General features: G+C 42.2%; 1 protein-coding gene across 1 annotated transcript in view; it reads left to right on the forward strand.

The window, feature by feature from the left end:
- The first annotated feature begins 14,068 nt into the window (after positions 1-14,068).
- SLC14A1 (solute carrier family 14 member 1 (Kidd blood group)) overlaps positions 14,069-20,533 on the forward strand; it is a 26,245-nt gene continuing 19,780 nt past the window's right edge. The window contains exon 1 of the mRNA XM_075269778.1: positions 14,069-14,135. Within this exon, the coding sequence (XP_075125879.1) occupies positions 14,070-14,135 (66 nt within the window). The 5' untranslated portion in view covers position 14,069. The remainder of the gene's footprint in view (positions 14,136-20,533) is intronic.

Consider the following 20,533-nt stretch of genomic DNA (forward strand, 5'->3'; position numbering starts at 1 on the left):
CGGAGTGCGCGACTGGATGCCGGTGCACTGCACCGGCATCCAGTCGCAGCTACCCATATTTTGGTCTGGAACTTGAGGCAGCCTCCGTGTGCACAATTGTTTCAGAAGTCCATTAGTTAAAAGATTCCAGCTTTGTGTAATTTTGTCTCAGTCTACATTCACCTGTTCTGTGAAGGCCTCAGTTGTTTGTTAGAGAACACTAGTGAATAGAGATGAGCGAACAGTGTTCTATCGAACACATGTTCGATCGGATATCAGGGTGTTCGCCATGTTCGAATCGAATCGAACACCGCGTGGTAAAGTGCGCCAAAATTTGATTCCCCTCCCACCTTCCCTGGCGCCTTTTTTGCACCAATAACAGCGCAGGGGAGGTGGGACAGGAACTACGACACTGGGGGCATTGAAAAAAATTGGAAAAAGTCATTGGCTGCCGAAATCAGGTGACCTCTAATTTAGACGAATAGTGGATTTCAAATCCGGGTCATATGAGAATGTGAACTTTGTGACTATGAGACAGGGATAGCTGTACAGGCAGGGATAGCTAGGGATAACCTTTATTTAGGGGGGAATGTTATTAAAAATAACTTTTTGGGGCTCTATCGGGTGTGTAATTGTGATTTTTGTGAGATAAACTTTTTCCCATAGGGATGCATTGGCCAGCGCTGATTGGCCGAATTCCGTACTCTGGCCAATCAGTGCTGGCCAATGCATTCTATTAGCTTGATGAAGCAGAGTGTGCACAAGGGTTCAAGTGCACCCTCGGCTCTGATGTAGCAGAGCTGAGGCTGCACAAGGGTTCAAGCGCACCCTCGGCTCTGATGTAGGAGAGCCGAGGGTGCACTTGAACCCTTGTGCACCCTCGGCTCTGCTACATCAGAGCCGAGGGTGCGCTTGAACCCTTGTGCACACTCTGCTTCATCAAGCTAATAGAATGCATTGGCCAGCGCTGATTGGCCAGAGTACGGAATTCGGCCAATCAGCGCTGGCTCTGCTGGAGGAGGCGGAGTCTAAGATCGCTCCACACCAGTCTCCATTCAGGTCCGACGTTAGACTCCGCCTCCTCCAGCAGAGCCAGCGCTGATTGGCCGAATTCCGTACTCTGGCCAATCAGCGCTGGCCAATGCATTCTATTAGCTTGATGAAGCAGAGTGTGCACAAGGGTTCAAGCGCACCCTCGGCTCTGATGTAGCAGAGCCGAGGGTGCACAAGGGTTCCGAATTCCGTACTCTGGCCAATCAGCACTGGCTAATGCATTGTATTGGCGTGATGAAGCAGTGCTGAATGTGTGTGCTTAACACACACATTCAGCTCTACTTCATCGGGCTAATAGAATGCATTGGCCAATCAGCGCTGGCCAATGCATTCTATTAGCGTGAACTGAGTTTGCACAGGGGTTCTAGTGCACCCTCGGCTCTGCTACATCAGATTGCTACATCTGATGTAGCAGTGCCGAGTGTGCATCAGATGTGTAGTTGAGCAAAACTGACTCAGCACTGCTAAGTCTTTGCATTCGCATAGGAATGCATTGGCCAGCCTTCGGCCAATCAGCGCTGGCTCTGCCGGAGGAGGCGGAGTCTAAGGTCGGACCTGAATGGAGACTGGTGTGGAGCGATCTTAGACTCCGCCTCCTCCAGCAGAGCCAGCGCTGATTGGTCGAGTTCCGTACTCTGGCCAATCAGCACTGGCCAATGCATTTCTATGGGGAAAAGTTAGCTTGCGAAAATCGCAAACTGACAGGGATTTCCATGAAATAAAGTGACTTTTATGCCCCCAGACATGCTTCCCCTGCTGTCCCAGTGTCATTCCAGGGTGTTGGTATCATTTCCTGGGGTGTCATAGTGGACTTGGTGACCCTCCAGACACGAATTTGGGTTTCCCCCTTAACGAGTTTATGTTCCCCATAGACTATAATGGGGTTCGAAACCCATTCGAACACTCGAACAGTGAGTGGCTGTTCGAATCGAATTTCGAACCTCGAACATTTTAGTGTTCGCTCATCTCTACTAGTGAACAAACAGCATGATGAAGACCAAGGAACTATCCAGACAGGTCAGAGATAACGTTGTGGAGAAGTTTAAAGTAGGGTTAGGTTATAAAAATACATCTGAAGCTTTAAGCTTCCCAAGGAGCACGGTTGAATACATCATCTAAAGATGGAAAAAAGTAATCTACAACTGCAAACCTACCAAGACATGGCTGTCCACCTAAACTAACACATCAAACAAGGTGAACACTGGTCAGGGAGACAGCCAAGTGGCCCAAATGCAAAGCGCTATTTGTGGTGGAAAAGTAACCTTGCTCATTCCCCTGAACACCCCATCCCCAATGTGACACATGGCGGGGGCAGCATCATAGCTTTTCTTCAGCAGGGAAGCTGGTCAGAGTTGATGAGAAGATGGATGGAGCTAAATACAGGGCGATGCTGGAAGAAAACCTGTTGGAGGCTGCAAAAGACTTGAGACTAGGAAGGAGATTCACCTTCCAGTAAGACAATGACCCTAAACCTACAGCTAGAGCTACAGTGGAAGGGTTTAGATCAAAGAATATTCTTGTGCTAGAATGGCCCAGTCACAGTCCAGACCTAAATCCCATTGAGCATGAAAATTGCTGTTCACAGATGCTCTCTATACAATCTGGCTGAGCTTGAGATATTTTGCAAAGAAGAATGGGCAAAAATTTCAGTCTCTAGATGTGCAAAACTGGTGGCGACATCGCCCAAAAGAATTGTAGCTGTAAATACAAGACGTCTCCCAAGTTGCACCACTTCTCTGGAATGCTCTACCCTGGACAATCAGATTAACTACTAATTTCTACAGTTTCAAACGCAAACTAAAGACGCATCTTTTCAGACAAGCCTATCACAGACAGGCCTATTTCTAACGTAAACCCTTCCGTACCATAATTAGAATCCCCAAAATTTAACCCTCCTCTATCCCCGCTCCCACATTTCCCCACATGATATGATGTCATCTCATGCTAACTTTATAGGTCCAAGCTCCATCCACATGTTACAGGACACCGCTAGTGATGGCTCATAAAGTCTTATGTTTGTGTAATGACAGTAACCTCTATTACAAAAGTGTCTGACCTCTGCATAATCAATGCCGCCCCTGCTATCTCTTGTGTCACCCCCTCTACCTCATAGATTGTAAGCTCTTGCGAGCAGGGCCCTCAGTCCCATTGTGTGAAATGACTTTCTTTGTAATGTATCTACAGTATGTTGGCGCTATATAAATAAAATTATTTATTATTATTATTAATTGCAGTGAAAGATGGCTCTACAAAGTATTCCTATAGGGGGGGGGGTGAATACTTTTGCATGTCCCACTTTCAGATTTTTATTTGATTAAAATTTTGAAAACCCTGTATCATTTTCCTTCCACCTTACAATTATCTGCTACTTTGTGTTGCAATAAATGACATTTAAGTTTGAGGTTGTAAGGTGACAAAATGTGAAGTTGAAGAGGTAGGAATATTTTTTCAAGGCACTGTATGTCTTCTACCCTGGTAATCACACCCATGGGTGTCTTCATTGTACAAGAAATATCAGATTTTATCATCAAAAATAAAAATAACTGTACAGCAAGAATGTAAACCCTCATGACCCTCAAGACGTCTACACCCTGTGGGGAAAATGTAAAGGAAGACTATGTGTCCAGAGGAGTCTGATACATCTATAAGTGGGCCACTTCTTATCAGAATGCTATGTGTGGGATCCCATTGAAGGATGGTTTAGTAGTTCAGGAGGACAAAGCAGTTGAACTGGAAAAGTAATTCTACTTATGAAACAGCAAATTTAAAGGGATTCTATCATTAAAATCTCATTTTTTTTCTCGATCACACGTAGGAATAGCCTTAAGAAAGGCTATTCTTCTCCTACCTTTAGATGTCTTCTCCGCACTGCTATTTGGTAGAAATCCGGGTTTTCTTCAGTATGCAAATGAGTTCTCTCGCAGCACTGGGGCGTCCCCAGTCTTCTTCAGGAACAGCCCCTCTGCGCGTCTTCTTCCAGAGGTGGGTTCAAACTTCTACGCATGCGCGGTCGGCTCTGCCATCGGGCCTTGGGCAGAGCCAATTGCGCATGCTCGCCTGGCGTAAGCGGCCATTTTCTTGTGGCCGCTTACACAGTAAGCTGGGGTAAGCGGTCACAAAAAAATGGCCACGCGCATATGCAGTCGGCTCTGCCCGAGTCTCGATGGCAGAGCCGACCGCACATGTGTAGAAGTTTGAACCCAGTTCCGGAAGAAGATGCAGAGAGGCCTTTCCTGAAGAAGATAGAGGCGGCACTGGAGATTTCTCTCGCGGCCCCCAGTGCTGTTTGAACATTGGGGACCGCCCCAGTGCTGAAAAAATGCAGAAAACTAATTTGCATACAGACGAAAACCGGAATTTCTACCGAACAGTGGCGCGGAGAAGACATCTCAAGGTAGGAAAAAAATAGCCTTTCTTAAGTCTATTCCGAAGTGTGATCGACAAAAAATGTGATTTGGAAAGAAATCACATTTAAAAACGGGACTGGGGGTTAATATAACATTTACGGTGCCTGAATAGCCTTTTTAAAGGCTATTCACGCATATGTGGGGCTCTATTAGCATCATTTTGCTGATAGAGCCCCTTTAAATGGACATCGGGTGCATTGTTTTACACTCCGTGCCTGTCCTAAAGATGTTCGACTTTTCAAGCGGACAGAAAAAACCTACATGTCGGGTTTTTGTAAGTAGGGCCCCGCCACAGTCAATTGCCCAGGGCCCCGCAAAGCCTGGATCCGCCACTGGCAACAAATGTTTTCTACAGCACGTCTCTTACTCTCTAGCAGGTGGGGCGCCACAAAACAGTCTCCTAAAGCTCTGGCCTTACAGCGCACAACAGCTATACTTTATGTGGTTTCTAAATATTGATTTCATTGGACATTGATAGTGTCTGAAGACAGCTTTCTGGTTGGTTACAATTAGAGATGGGTGAAACACACAGCACACCACAAATCACAGCAAACCAGACCCTGAGATCTCTTACCAGCCGATGTTTTGGGTTGACGTGTTGGTTCAGGGATCCAGAAGGCTGAAGCAGGTGGCGGCAGAAAGTAAATCGTAGTCATACGGTCTGGGTCTTCAGCAAAAAGGCAATGCAGTACAAAGGGAAATCCAAATGGGACGTCAGGCAGGCCGAGTCAGTAACAGGAATGGTAGCGGAGTACAAAGAAGAGCTCAGGGAGCAGAGGACTAGAGGCAATGCAAAGTCATTAACAGGAACAGGCAGAGTATGAAATCTAGAGGTAGAGGCAAGGTCAAGGGTCAAGGCAAAAGAGTCAAAACACAGGTAATCAGATCAGGAGGATTCGAAGCCAACTGGAGGTCTGGAGCCAGAGCCCTACTTAAATAGGCTCTAGCCCACCACTAGGCCAAAACCAGAAGTCCTATGTCTGGCTCAGGAGGAGTCTGCCAACCCCGCACATCACTGCAGAGGTTCCGGCCTGCCTCCCGAGTCTCGGAAGCAGGGACTTAGGAGCGCAGCAGGGAGAGGGCTAGCAGCCTCCGCATAGCCCTGCGGTGGCTCTGGTCCTCCCCATAACACAGTGAGTCCTAAACTTGATCCAGTCCATGTCCCTACCTACTTGCCTCAGCTACCCTAGGTGGTAGCAGGGAAACAGTCCCTTCTCTGAATAAGTGTTTCACAGAACAGGACAAGACAAACAACACAGAAGAGGAGTCAGCAAGCCAAGGGTCAAAGCCAGAGAAACAAAGCAATATGAAATCGCAATCCAAAAAAAAAGTCACAAGGGAAGCCAAAGGTCAGAAGTCAGTAATACAATACAATAACAAGAGAGCAACTTAGTAAGGACAATGTCACAATAGCCAGCAAACCTGGGTGTGCTGATGACCTGTTTATAGGAAGTGCACAACCCTCCCAGACTTGATTGGCAGGTAGGCTGTCAATAATACAGGTAAGGCTAAGATCAATCATTATAGAAGCAGAGCGAAACCAAGTAGAAGGAGATAGGTGTGGTGGAAAATCAATTACAGAGATGAGGAATAGAGCAGTGTTCAGACAGAGGAACAAGAACTAAAAGCAAGGAATCCTGCGCCAGACTATGAAAGCAGAGGGTAGCAGAGAGACCTAAACAGACAGAGATGTTACAATGACACTGTCAGGGCGCCTAGGAACCTATTTAGAAAACATAGTGTATAACACTGTCAGGGCTCCTAGGAACCTATCTATAAAACATAGTGTAGAACACTGTCAGGGCTCCTAGGAACCTATGTATAAAACATAGTGTAGAACACTGTCAGTGATCCTAGCCTATCTATAAAACATAATTTAGAACACTGTCAGGGCTCCTAGGAACCTATCTATAAAACATAGTGTATAACACTGTCAGTGCTCCTAGGAACCTATCTATAAAACATAGTGTAGAACACTGTCAGGGCTCCTAGGAACCTATCTATAAAACATAGTGTAGAACACTGTCAGGGCTTCTAGGAACCTATCTATAAAACATAGTGTATAACACTGTCAGGGCTACTAGGAACCTATCTATAAAACATAGTGTATAACACTGTCAGGACTCCTAGGAACCTATCTATAAAACATAGTGTAGAACACTGTCAGGGCTCCTAGGAACCTATCTATAAAACATAGTGTAGAACACTGTCAGGGCTCCTAGAAACCTATCTATAAAACATAGTGTAGAACACTGTCAGGGCACCTAGGAACCTATCTATAAAACATAGTGTAGAACACTGTCAGTGCTCCTAGGAACCTATCTATAAAACATAGTGTAGAACACTGTCAGGGCTCCTAGGAACCTATCTATAAAACATACTGTAGAACACTGTCAGGGCTCCTAGGAACCTATCTATAAAACATAGTGTAGAACACTGTCAGTGCTCCTAGCCTATCTATAAAACATAATGTAGAACACTGTCAGGGCTCCTAGGAACCTATCTATAAAATATAGTGTAGAACACTGTCAGGGCTCCTAGGAACCTATCTATAAAACATAGTGTAGAACACTGTCAGTGCTCCTAGGAAGCTATCTATAAAACATAGTGTAGAACACTGTCAGGGCTCCGAGGAAGCTATCTATAAAACATAGTGTAGAACACTGTCAGTGCTCCTAGGAACCTATCTATAAAACATAGTGTAGAACACTGTCAGTGCTCCTAGGAACCTATCTATAAAACATAGTGTAGAACACTGTCAGGGCTCCTAGAAACCTATCTATAAAACATAGTGTAGAACACTGTCAGGGCTCCTAGGAACCTATCTATAAAACATAGTGTAGAACACTGTCAGGGCTCCTAGGAACCTATCTATCCTAGCGATTTCCCAGCCTGAAACCAGTCAGGAGGCTGAGACTTATTGCATCATAGAGATCTACATTATGGGGATCTCTGCTGCCTCCCGATTCTAGTGTCCAGACATTATAGGACAGTGAAGCTACAGGCAGATTATATATCACTATGATGCAACGAGTCCTGCTCTACTGGTTCGGGTCAGGAACTCAAGTGATATACATAGTGATATACACTGCACCAAATACTCAGCTGTAAGGGCCGTCTACTTCCAAAGACTCTCTGGCCTCATCTCAGACTTCATATCTGCAAACGAGAAGAGGAAACTCTACATCCTACTGGGAGAAGAAGAGGCCACTGTGGAGATCGCTGCCCAATACGTGTCCAGCTGTCACCAAACAAGAGGAAGATGAGACTCCATGGACTGTTATACCCCAAACAACCCACCCCACCCCACCTCCCCATATATCGGTCACCAACTAAGAGGAGGATGAGACTCCACGGACTGTTATACCCCAAATCAACCCCCCCATACCCACCATTCCCCCACCCCACCCCCACTTTACTAGCTTTGGCAATGCCAAATATCTATTCGGACGTGCCAATAAAGCCTGTTTGATTTGATCATACTAGATTTTCCATACTGTATTCCCCCATGGTGTCATAGGGTCTGAAATTCTCCTGAAGTGGACTGGCCTTGTGGGAGGGTGGGAGGTACACACAAGGACACAAGACAGAGGTTGAGTCAACTTTAATCCATTCTAACTGGCTGCAAGTGTGATTTAGTTATTGCCACCACCTGTTAGGTGCCTCAGGTAAGTAACAGGTGCTGTTAATTACACAAATTAGAGAAGCATCACATGATTTTTCAAACAGTGCCAATACTTTTGTCCACCCCCTTTTTGATGTTTGCTGTGGAATTATATCCAATTTGGCTTTTTGACAATTCTTTTTGTGGTTTTCCATTGAAGACAAATTAAATGAAGATAATAATACCAAAGAATTTGTGATTGCAATCATTTTCTGGAAGAAAATGAGTATTATCTGACAGAATTGCAAGGGAGCCAATACTTTTGGCCAATACTGTACAAAAAATAATAAATAAGTGGGTAGAGTGCCAGTGAAGGTGCGGTCTATCCACCAGATCAATATAAATTACCCATGCTGGTTAAATTAGGCATAAGGGTGGGTGCTCTGAAAGTTTAAAAAGTGTTGTGCAATGTGCCATCACTCAGTGGGACCCATCCTCAGTGAGTTCAGGCACCATAGGAGACACCTTACCCCCAGGGCACTTGCACTTAGAAGCCTTCAAAGCGCCTTCCGTCCCAGTGGCCTAGATCCCCAGGGGTTGTCAATCCCTGGTGTGGTTGGCTGCCTGCTTTCATGGCATTCTATTGGCTTCCCACTGTGGGGCACCACACCCGCTGGCAAAGCCAATTATTAGCCACTACTTGCAAAGCAGTTAGTCCAACAAGTGGTTCTCTGTTTCTACCTCCCCAGTTTTCTTGCCAGCCCCCACCAGAGAGCCTGTCCTACCCACCATATTGGAGCCCCCTATTGGCTGGTTTTGATAAGAACAAATAATTCACTTGATCTTAGTCAAAAGGCCGAGAAGTGATTAGCCTCTGTGTACCTTGAAGTTTGCTCGTAGTCACCACTCCCTTTACAACACTTACTTTTTGCACGTCTTACTCAACAGGGGGCAACCTTGAGCACACAAAAATGTTTTATCCTGAAGCATGATGGGAGTGATGTACAAGATTCCTAACAGGATTTAGCACACTCTCCGTTCACATGCCTTCTTGGAAATCTCCATCTTTAACCCTTTCGCCTTGAGTCACTGCACCTGTTTACATGGCTCAGTGCTGGTTCCCATCATGAACTCGAACCAGCTCTTACATTGTTGTGCACACTTCCTAGTGACAGCTTTTAGGCACTTGTGTGATAATTTGTGACAAATGACCCATTCTTTGCCGTACACTCCATCCCCACCTCTCCCGGACACAACAATGCATTGTTGGAGATTTGGTGAGAAAAGCTTGGCATGTGACCCGGCTCTACCGAACATCATGTTACAGGAGCAGCGAGACTTGGCAGCGAGGTGGAATTCTCTATCGCTACATAGAGCGTGAAAGGAATCTTAAAAAGACCTCGCTGGGTATCCTGTAAGTGAATAAAGTGTATATTGTCACCGATGGACTGTGTATATTATCACCAATGGAGTGTTATTTATAGGGCTTCCTGCCTGCCGGCTACTGGCCCGGGGCCAAGGAGCTTATCAGCACCACAATGACAATAACTCTCAGCGCTGAAAGTTTTGGAAATTTACTGGAGTTTTGGTCACTTTTCTATTCGGTGGTAAATTATCGAGGGTCAGGTAGAAGGCAAGGTCTATCAAAGATATTTCAGTCTATGGAAGTCATCAATGACTGGCAATTTGTTGTACATTGTAATATTACTGGTAGGAGGACTACTAACCCCAGCATTCATTGCCAGTGTGTAAGTTAAGCTGAAGATTGGAGATCCACATGATATAGAGGTCTGTATCATATACACAGTACAGTCATAGTGCTGTATTGTACCAGTGGATGATATATATATGTCTTAATATTCTGTATAACACATCATGGGTTCCAATGTTATACTATACATCATATGCATATGTATATTCTATACACATATACACATACCTTCCTACACTGTATTAGCAGCAGTCTACCTGCTATTGACTATACTACATGCTATGGTATATACTGCACTACAATTATATAATATATACCACAGTGATGTATAGGCTCCACTATACTAGTGGTCTGTATCATATACTATGCAGGAATATTATAGGATAGAAGAAAAACAACATGACATGGGAGTCAAACACAATACCAGGATACAAAGTAACACTATGATACATGGTTTGTACTAGTTCCTATACTGAATATAGTGTATATGTAACATGTCATACAATATTTCTAGCGTGTAATATTATATATCAAACAACAGAAGTTTATACACTAACCTATATCTGCTGTATAAGGCAATAGTCCTCTGTATACTACATATAACATTATCATGTGTCACTATAGTCAACAAACCAATAATATGTGATGCCGTACTACAGTATAAAAGTGTCTTATATCATTTACTACCTACAGCCTACTATACTATAGAATACTATACTACAGCATATAACAAGCCTATATAATACACTGTAGTTTCCTCCTCGAGTCCTATATAGGGTAAAGCTCATGCTATATCTAATCACACAAGGGTACTCCATTTTAAAATGGAGTACCCTTGTGTGATTAGATGTTGAAATAGGACTCTAAACCCTGTGTATATATAAAGCTCATGCTATATGCCTATTATTCTCCCCATAATGCAGGTATATACCATGTTACACTATACTAATGGTCTACACACTCTATTAGTCATTTATTGTATGTATGGAATGCTATATTATATTAATGGTCTGTTTACTGTACTATACTAGTCTATACTAGTCATATGCTGTATATGGTAAATTTGGAATGCTATATTATATTAATGGTCTATATATTGTTCTATACCATCCTATACTGGTATATATGCAGTGTTACACTATTGTATGGTCTATATCCTGTACTATTATATTATCCTATATTTGTCATTTACTGTATATAATATATATGAAAAGCTATACTGTACTAATGTTCTACATCCTTTACTAATGGTATATAATACACTTGTGGCATACTAGCCATGTATAAGGTATGTACTTTGCTATTTATGTATAGAATGTATACAGAACTATGCTTTATCTATATGGTATGTACTATGCTATTCTTCTATATGGCATGTACTATACTATTCCACTATATGGCATGTACTATACTATTCCACTATATATTATATACTATACTATTATGCTATATAGTATCTATTATACTATTCTGCTATAGGAAAAGTACTTTACTATCCCACTATATGGTATGTATCATGCTATTCCACTATTTGGCATGTACTATACTATTCCTTTATATGGTATGTACTATACTATTCCACTATATGGCATGTACTATACTATCCCACTATATGGTATGTATAATACTATCCCACTATATGGTATATACTATACTATTCCACTATATATTATATGCTATACTATTCTTATATATAGTATCTATTATACTATTGTGCTATAGGGGAAGTACTATACTATTCCACTATATGGTATGTATTATACTATCCCACTATATGGCATGTACTATACTACTCCACTATATGGTATGTACTATACTATTCTACTATATGGCATGTACTATACTATTCCACTATGTGGTATGTATTATACTATCCCACTATATGGTATGTACTATACTATCCCACTATATGGTATGTACTATACTATCCCATTATATGGTATGTAGTATACTATCCCACTATATTGTATGTATTGTACTATTCCACTATATGGCATGTACTATACTATCCCACTATATGGTATATACACTACTATACTATCCCACTATATGGCATGTACTATCCTATTCCACTATATGGTATATACACTACTATACTATCCCACTATATGGCATGCACTATACTATCCCACTATATTGTATGTAGTATACTATCCCACTATATGGCATGTACTATACTATCCCAATATATGGCATGTACTATACTATCCCACTATATGGCATGTACTATACTATCCCACTATATGGCATGCACTATACTATTCCACTATATGGTATGTATTATACTATCCCACTATATGGTATGTACTATACTACTCCACTATATGGCATGTACTATACTATCCAACTATATGGCATGTACTATACTATCCCACTATATGGTATGTACTATACTACTCCACTATATGGTATGTACTATACTATTCTACTATATGGTATGTACTATACTATTCCACTATATGGTATGTACTATACTATCCCACTATATGGTATGTACTATACTATCCCACTATATGGTATGTACTATACTATCCCACTATATGGCATGTACTATACTATCCCAATATATGGCATGTACTATACTATCCCACTATATGGTATGTACTATACTATCCCATTATATGGTATGTACTATACTATCCCACTATATTGTATGTATTGTACTATTCCACTATATGGCATGTACTGTCCTATTCCACTATATGGTATATACACTACTATACTATCCCACTATATGGCATGCACTATACTATCCCACTATATTGTATGTAGTATACTATCCCACTATATGGCATGCACTATACTATCCCACTATATTGTATGTAGTATACTATCCCACTATATGGCATGTACTATACTATCCCACTATATTGTATGTAGTATACTATCCCACTATATGGCATGCACTATACTATCCCACTATATTGTATGTAGTATACTATCCCACTATATGGCATGTACTATACTATCCCACTATATGGCATGCACTATACTATCCCACTATATGGTATGTACTATACTACTCCACTATATGGCATGTATTGTACTATTCCACTATATAGTATATACTATACTATCCCACTATATGGTATGTACTATACTATCCCATTATATGGTATGTACTATACTATTACACTATATGGCATGTATTGTACTATTCCACTATATAGTATATGCTATACTATCCCACTATATGGCATGTACTATACTATCCCACTATATGGCATGCACTATACTATCCCACTATATGGTATGTACTATACTACTCCACTATATGGCATGTATTGTACTATTCCACTATATAGTATATACTATACTATCCCACTATATGGCATGCACTATACTATCCCACTATATGGTATGTACTATACTATTACACTATATGGCATGTATTGTACTATTCCACTATATAGTATATGCTATACTATCCCACTATATGGTATGTACTATACTATCCCATTATATGGTATGTACTATACTATCCCACTATATTGTATGTATTGTACTATTCCACTATATGGCATGTACTGTCCTATTCCACTATATGGTATATACACTACTATACTATCCCACTATATGGCATGCACTATACTATCCCACTATATTGTATGTAGTATACTATCCCACTATATGGCATGTACTATACTATCCCAATATATGGCATGTACTATACTATCCCACTATATGGTATGTACTATACTATCCCACTATATGGCATGCACTATACTATCCCACTATATGGTATGTACTATACTATTACACTATATGGCATGTACTATACTATCCCACTATATGGTATGTATTGTACTATTCCACTATATAGTATATACTATACTATCCCACTATATGGCATGCACTATATTTCTCTCTCTATATAGTGAATATTCAGATTTAGTCCTATTTAGCCTGGATCCAATAACACAGACCTGTGACACATTTCTACATCTGTTTTGCACATTCTTTGTCCCCTAGCATATAGTAATATTATTACCGTATCCTAGCAGTCCATACATAGTATATACTGTTATTATTGTAATATGTGTATACACTATAGTGCTTTGTGTAGAGGTTTGTGTCTGGCCCCATAGTATAGGTGTAGATCCTATATTATGTATAATGAGCTTCTCTCACTTCTGCCTCGCTTATGTCAGACTCTTAGGTAATAAATAATACATTGTTTTATTAGGAGACAGGCGAGAAAGTTTTTGGCAAGCGTCCAGCCCTGACTGGAGGTAGGAGCTTCTGACATTTTCACCAGCAGACCCCAGTAATGGGCGGGACAGTCAACTTCAATAGTCTGATATATAAGGACTGTATGGACTGTAGTGCAGGCTCAGAACTCATGAGAGGTCCAGAATATCCAGCTAAGGCTCTGCACCAGGTAAGGTTACTATAGTAGACTATTGTAAGGATGGGCACATCATAGCATCACTATTTCTGCAGGATAATTCAATTGCAACCTTGTTTCCATTGATACATATTGAATGTATTGCTATTGATACTGGCAACATTGTTTATGGGCAGTGTTATGTTGTGGAACTACAACTCCCAGCATGCAATGGTGTCTACAATTCTGAGAGTTTTAGATCAAAATTGACAGTATCAGACCCTGCAGAAATAGGATGTGTCACATTATAGAGTCATTCATTTGCCACTTCATTTCTATTGCTCCCTATGGAACGTATTGCTATTAATACTAGTACCATTATTATGGGATGTGAACTACAACCCTCAGCATGCACCAGCATCTGCAATTCTGAGAGTTATATTCCAAAAATGATAGTTTCAGACCCTGCAGAAATAGGATGTGCCAGGATAAAGTAGAATAATAGCCATTAATATTATACAAGGTATTATGTGATCCGCCAAATGGAAAAACTGGCAGCGCCAGAGCCCAGATTGGATTGTTAACAATGAAATTTAATGCTCCATTAATACCAACACCTGTAGGGAACAAGGCTGAGGCTTATCTGGATAATATCACACATTACAGGATTAGATACGTCAGCTCCGCGCACAGTATCACACATGATAGGATTAGGCTCTGCTCACATGACGTTCAGAATGTATGGAGGGATACATCTGGAGGATCGCCCCATACATATATTTAATGGAAAGCTTCAGTGTAAAGGCTTATGGAGGGATTTGTATTTGGATACCTAGGGATAGATGTGCTGTATACACTGTGAGCTTTATTCTGTAGCATATGTCAAATATAGACTCCAAATATCATGTGGAGAGAGATTTAGCTACACTAGCTCAGCAGGACAGTATTACACATGATAGCTGTATACACACTAGCCCAGATGGATAGTATTACACATGATAGCTGTATACACACTAGTGCAGCATTACACATGTTTACTGTGGATACACTAGCTAAGCAGGGCAGTATTACATATGATCGGTGTATACACACAAGCTCAGCTGGATAGTATTACACATGATAGCTGTATATACACTAGCTCAACAGGACAGTATCACACATGATAGCTATATACAAACTAGTGCAGCAGTGCAGTATTACACACGTTTACTGTAGATACACTAGCTCAGCAGGACAGTATTACATATGATCGGTGTATATACACTAGCTCAACAGGACAGTATCACACATGATAGCTATATACAAACTAGTGCAGCAGTGCAGTATTACATGTTTACTGTAGATACACTAGCTCAGCAGGACAGTATTACATATGATCGGTGTATACACACTAGCTCAGCTGGACAGTATTACACATGATAGCTGTATACACACTAGTGCAGCAGTGCAGTATTACACGTTTACTGTAGATACACTAGCCCAGCAGGGCAGTATTACACATGATCGGTGTATACACACTAGTGCAGCAGTGCAGTATTACATGCTTACTGTAGATACACTAACTCAGCAGGGCTGCTGAGCTGTTGCAGCAAAGCCTATCATAGGGAGTGAAGTCACATATGGGGTCCTTGTGCTAGAAGGGAAAACTAAAATGGGTGCAGTCACAATGGGGCTCAAGTATCTGAAGGGGTAACTAAAGGGGGTGAAGTCACATTGGGGTCCTAGTGTCTGAATAAGTAACTGAAGGTGGTGTAGTCACACTGGGGTCCTAGTGACAGAAGGTATAACGCAAGGGGATATAGTCATATTGGGGTTCTAGTGGTTAAAGGGGTAACTAAAGGGAGTGCAGTCAAGGGAATGCACATTAGGGTTTTAGCATCTCAAGGGGTAACTAAATGGGGTGCAGTTATATAGAGGTCCTAGTGCCAGAAGGGGTAACTAAAGGGGAAGCAGTCACAATGGGGTGCCTAGAGCCTTAAGTTGTAACTAAAGGAGGTGCAGTCACATCAGGATCCTAGAGCCTAAAGGAGTAAATAAAAGGGGTTCAGTCACATTGGGTCCTTGTGTCAGAAGGGGTAGCTAATAGAGGTGCAGTCACACTGAGATCCTAATGCCTGAAGAGGTAACTAATGGGGGTCAGTCACATTGGGGTCCTAGTGCCTATCATTGCAATATTTCATTGCAGTAGTTCAGCAGAACAATATCACCCAGGATAGCCTGAGATACACCTGCCATAAAGAATGGTATCCAGATGACAGACTTAGATACACAGGCTGAGACTCATAGGCTCATAAAGCATCAGCATAGTGTATTACACATGAGAAGCTTAGATACACTGTCTTAGAAGACAGCGTTACATAATATAGGTTTAGCTACAGTAGCTCAGCAGGCAGTATCACCCGTGAGAGGATTAGATACAGCATACAGCATCACTTAACCAGTGGCTTAGATACACCAGCTCAGCAGCACATCTCCCTGGATACTATTTAAACGTCTTGGCAGCCGTGCGCCTGGCTTTCTTCCCGCTGACTAACAATGCCTTCATTGGCAGATCTACTCGCTTCTGGCTTCGGCTGGAGAAAAGCATTTACAGACAAATTTATTTAATATGGCTTTGATGCTGTATATAAGGGTGTCATTGCCACCACAATAGTGATACCGCAGGAGTATATAAAGGGGTGTAGTCAGAGTGGGGTCCTGGAGCCTGAAGGGGTAACTAAAGGGGGTACAGTTACATTGGGGTCCTAGTGCCTGAAGGGGTAACTAAAGGGGGTACAGTTACATTGGGGTCCTGGAGCCTGAAGGGGTAACTAAAGGGGGTGCAGTGACATTGGGGTCCTAGTGTTTAAAAGGGTAAATAAAGGAGTTAGAGTCATATTGGTTGTCCCAGTGCTTTAAGGGGTGACTAAAGGGGGTGCAATCACATTGGGGACCTAGTGCTTGAAGGGGTAACTAAAGGCGGTGCAGTTACATTGGGGCGCTTGTGTCTGAAGGGGTGTCTAAAGGTGTGCAGTTACACTGGGGCCCTAGTGTTTGAAGGGGTAAGTAAAGGGGTTACAGTATCACTGGGGGCCTAGTGTCTGAAGGGGTAAGAAAAGGGGGTGCAGATACATTGGGGCCTAATTCCACAAGGGGTAAACAAAGGAGGTGCAGGCACATTGGGGTCCTATTGTTATAAGGGGTAACTAGGGATAAAGAGAGTGCAGTTACATTGTTGACAGCTTCTCTTTAACTCACATTTATTTCTAACTGTTTTCAGAAATTTACAGTTTTTACCTGTAGAATAGTTTTTTCCGGTATTGTGCATCTTTGGTATCTATGGTATGTAGCCACTTGGAAGCCAGCCAAGAAGATCTTGTCTACTGTACCATTTGCAGTCCATTATTCTTTATGTCTTTACAGTAAACAATAGTTACATAACATCCATGAAACAATTCCCCGTCCCCTGGTTTATATGTGAACATCGATGTCATTCTGAACATGACAGTAGTTGACAAGTTCATTGGGGTTGATATCTGGTGTAGGATCTGCCCTCGTGACACCGCACTCCAGGTTTCCTTACCCCGATACATTCCATTCAGAGAGTAACCTGTAGACAGTGGAGACTTGTCGTGTCATTACACCCTCAGGCAGTAAAAATAATCAAGTCATTTGTAAGCAATGTTATCACCATGCCAGGAAATATGAATCAACTATTTATAGACTCTGCTTGTAGATCTGCCCATTCACTGCCGGATTCTTCACGGCATCGCTAGGGGTTCAACAAGGGCATGTGACTTAGGTGCTTAAAGGGGTTGTCCCATAACAAGGATCCTATCTATACTGCTAATTTATGTGGATATAAGACTTTTCCTAAATACATTGCTTTATCAAAACTGCTTTGTTTGGCCGCTATCTTAATTTATTCACTTAATTGTTGACATTGGCCCTTGGGATTATCTGCTCATTTGTCAAGTGATGTAGCTGCCTGCTTCTGCCTGCTCTCAGGGGGGGGAGGGGCTGACAAGCAACAGAGCTCCTCATATAGGGGAGGGGGAGGTGAGAGCTCCTGGATTACTGTGCTGTCTATCTTCAGCTTTTCCACTTATCAGCCGGTTTAATTTAATTTGGCTGATAAGGGCTGAGATAAGGATTCCTTTACCTCTGTATGTATGCAAGCACAATCAAAGTCAGCTCTGCTACATCAGTTTCCACATCAGCATCATACTGTGGATCATAGCAGATAGCAGAGCAAGTGAAACCCGCCCACCAATGTGCGAGAAATCCAGGAAGTGAAGAGAGTACAGAGCCTTCAGGCTTCAGAACAAGAGTTATGGGAATACCCCTTTAATGCCAGATGGGCTGCCAACAAGCCACTTGACCTTGGTCAGAGTACTTGGTTAAGATATCAAATGTAACCTTCACACCAGGTGCAAGAAAGACTAACTCCCTCACTGTGTTCTTTATGTAAAGACTTGTCCAAGTACATGTGTGCAAAGAGGATGCTCAGGGGCGATATAGGGGATTCTGAGGCCCTATACAGACAAAATATGTACCCCCTTAACTTATATTAAAGTTTCCTGTTTTGTGGCCCTCATTCCCCAGTGCTCCACATACAGTATAATGCTCCCCAGTGGTGACATACAATGAAAAAGTATAATGCTCCCCAGTGGTCCACACACACAGGATAATGCTCCCCAGTACCCTCCCCACACACACAGGATAATGTTTCCTAGTGCCTCACACACACAGGATAATGCTCCCCAGTACCCTCCCCACACACACAGGATAATGTTTCCTAGTGCCTCACACACACAGGATAATGCTCCCCAGTGCCCCAAACACACAGGATAATGCTCTCCACTGCCCCCCACACAGAATATTGCTCTCCAGTGCCCCACACACAGGTTAATGCTCTACAGTGCCCCACACACACAGGATAATGCTCCCCAGTTCCCCACACACACAGGATAATGCTTTCCAATGGCCCAAACACACATCATAAGGTATGTTATAATGTTATAATGCCTCCACAAACATATTTCTCTCCAGTTGCCCCACACACAGCATAACACTCACCAGTGGATCGCCCACACAGTGTAATGCTCCCTAGTGGTTCTACACAGTACAAAATGCTCCCCAGTACTCCACGCACACAGTACAAGGCTCCTTAGTGGCCCTACACAGGTCTCCACAGGAGAGACAGTGAGCATCCTGCTTAAAGGGGTTGTCTATAGGGGTTGTTTGATATGGATGGCTTATCTTTGCAATAAGCCATTTATATCAAATCCTGCAAAATCCCACCATAGTTCCTGGCACAGCCATAACTAAGTGCCTAATAAACAATGAAGGGGAAGTGGAGTTTGAGGACCACTTAAGTCAACTGATTGAGGAGTGCTGGGAGTCAGACCCCTACTGACTTTATATCTATATTTATGGTCTGATCTAAAGCAGGAATAGATAGACAGACAATAGAAGAATAGATAGACAAACAACAGATAATGGAAGATTATAAAGATAGATAGATAGATAGATAGATAGATAGATAGATAGATAGATAGATAGATAGATAGAGTAACAGGACCAGGAGCAGAGTGGTAGGAGGAATATACATTTCTCCCAGGTTCCTGTCATATACATTCTAAAAGCACCTGGGAAATCTTGCTGTGTTCCTTGCTGGTGGGTTTTACTAAAACCCTGGTAAAAGGTCTGACTGCTGGAGTAGAGCAAATTGGGTGTGTCTGTGCTCCAATCAGCCACTTCAGTTTTTGGGATGATTGGGGTTAATTCCTTGTTTCCCGAACTGTGTGTGTATATAAGACCAGACAGCACATCGGTATATGGCTCTCTCTGCTCTTGGGAAAACCATGTGTGAGTACAGTGCTGTGCATTGTGTCTAGGGAGTTGTGTGGTAGGTCCAGATCTCTGTTGTAGGTAATGGCCAGGATTTTATTTTGCATTGCTATTGGTTCGTTTGCCTGGAAGAACTAATAAAACCGGTTGCGGCCAGTTGCACCATACTTGGCTGGATTGTCCTGTTATTGGTGCTTGTCTATGTGAAGAGGTGACGATCCCCAAACTAATCCTTAATCCCGTTACAATAGATGGACAATAGAAAAATAAATCATGGATAGATTGACAATAGAGAACAAGACAGAAAATAAAGAAATAGCGAGACACTAGATAGAGAGAATACATTATATCATTACAGGTAATGATTTACACTATTACGTAAAAATAACATCCGCTCCCTGGAAGCTTTGTTGAGGATTTCTGCGCTATTGACACAGTATCCTTCAGCGGTGAGCACAATAGGCTGCGGTACACACATTTGCCCGGGTGCCAGTCTTCTGTCACTGCTAGAACATTTTGTGTCCTGTTTTATATAAATAGATTGGGGGGGGGGGGGAAATTACAACACTTGGTCTACAATGTAACAGCCAAAGGTTACAAAATTCATTGAAGAGAACTCA

This window comes from Leptodactylus fuscus, chromosome 1, assembly GCF_031893055.1.
Source record: "Leptodactylus fuscus isolate aLepFus1 chromosome 1, aLepFus1.hap2, whole genome shotgun sequence".
NCBI lineage: Eukaryota > Metazoa > Chordata > Amphibia > Anura > Leptodactylidae > Leptodactylus > Leptodactylus fuscus.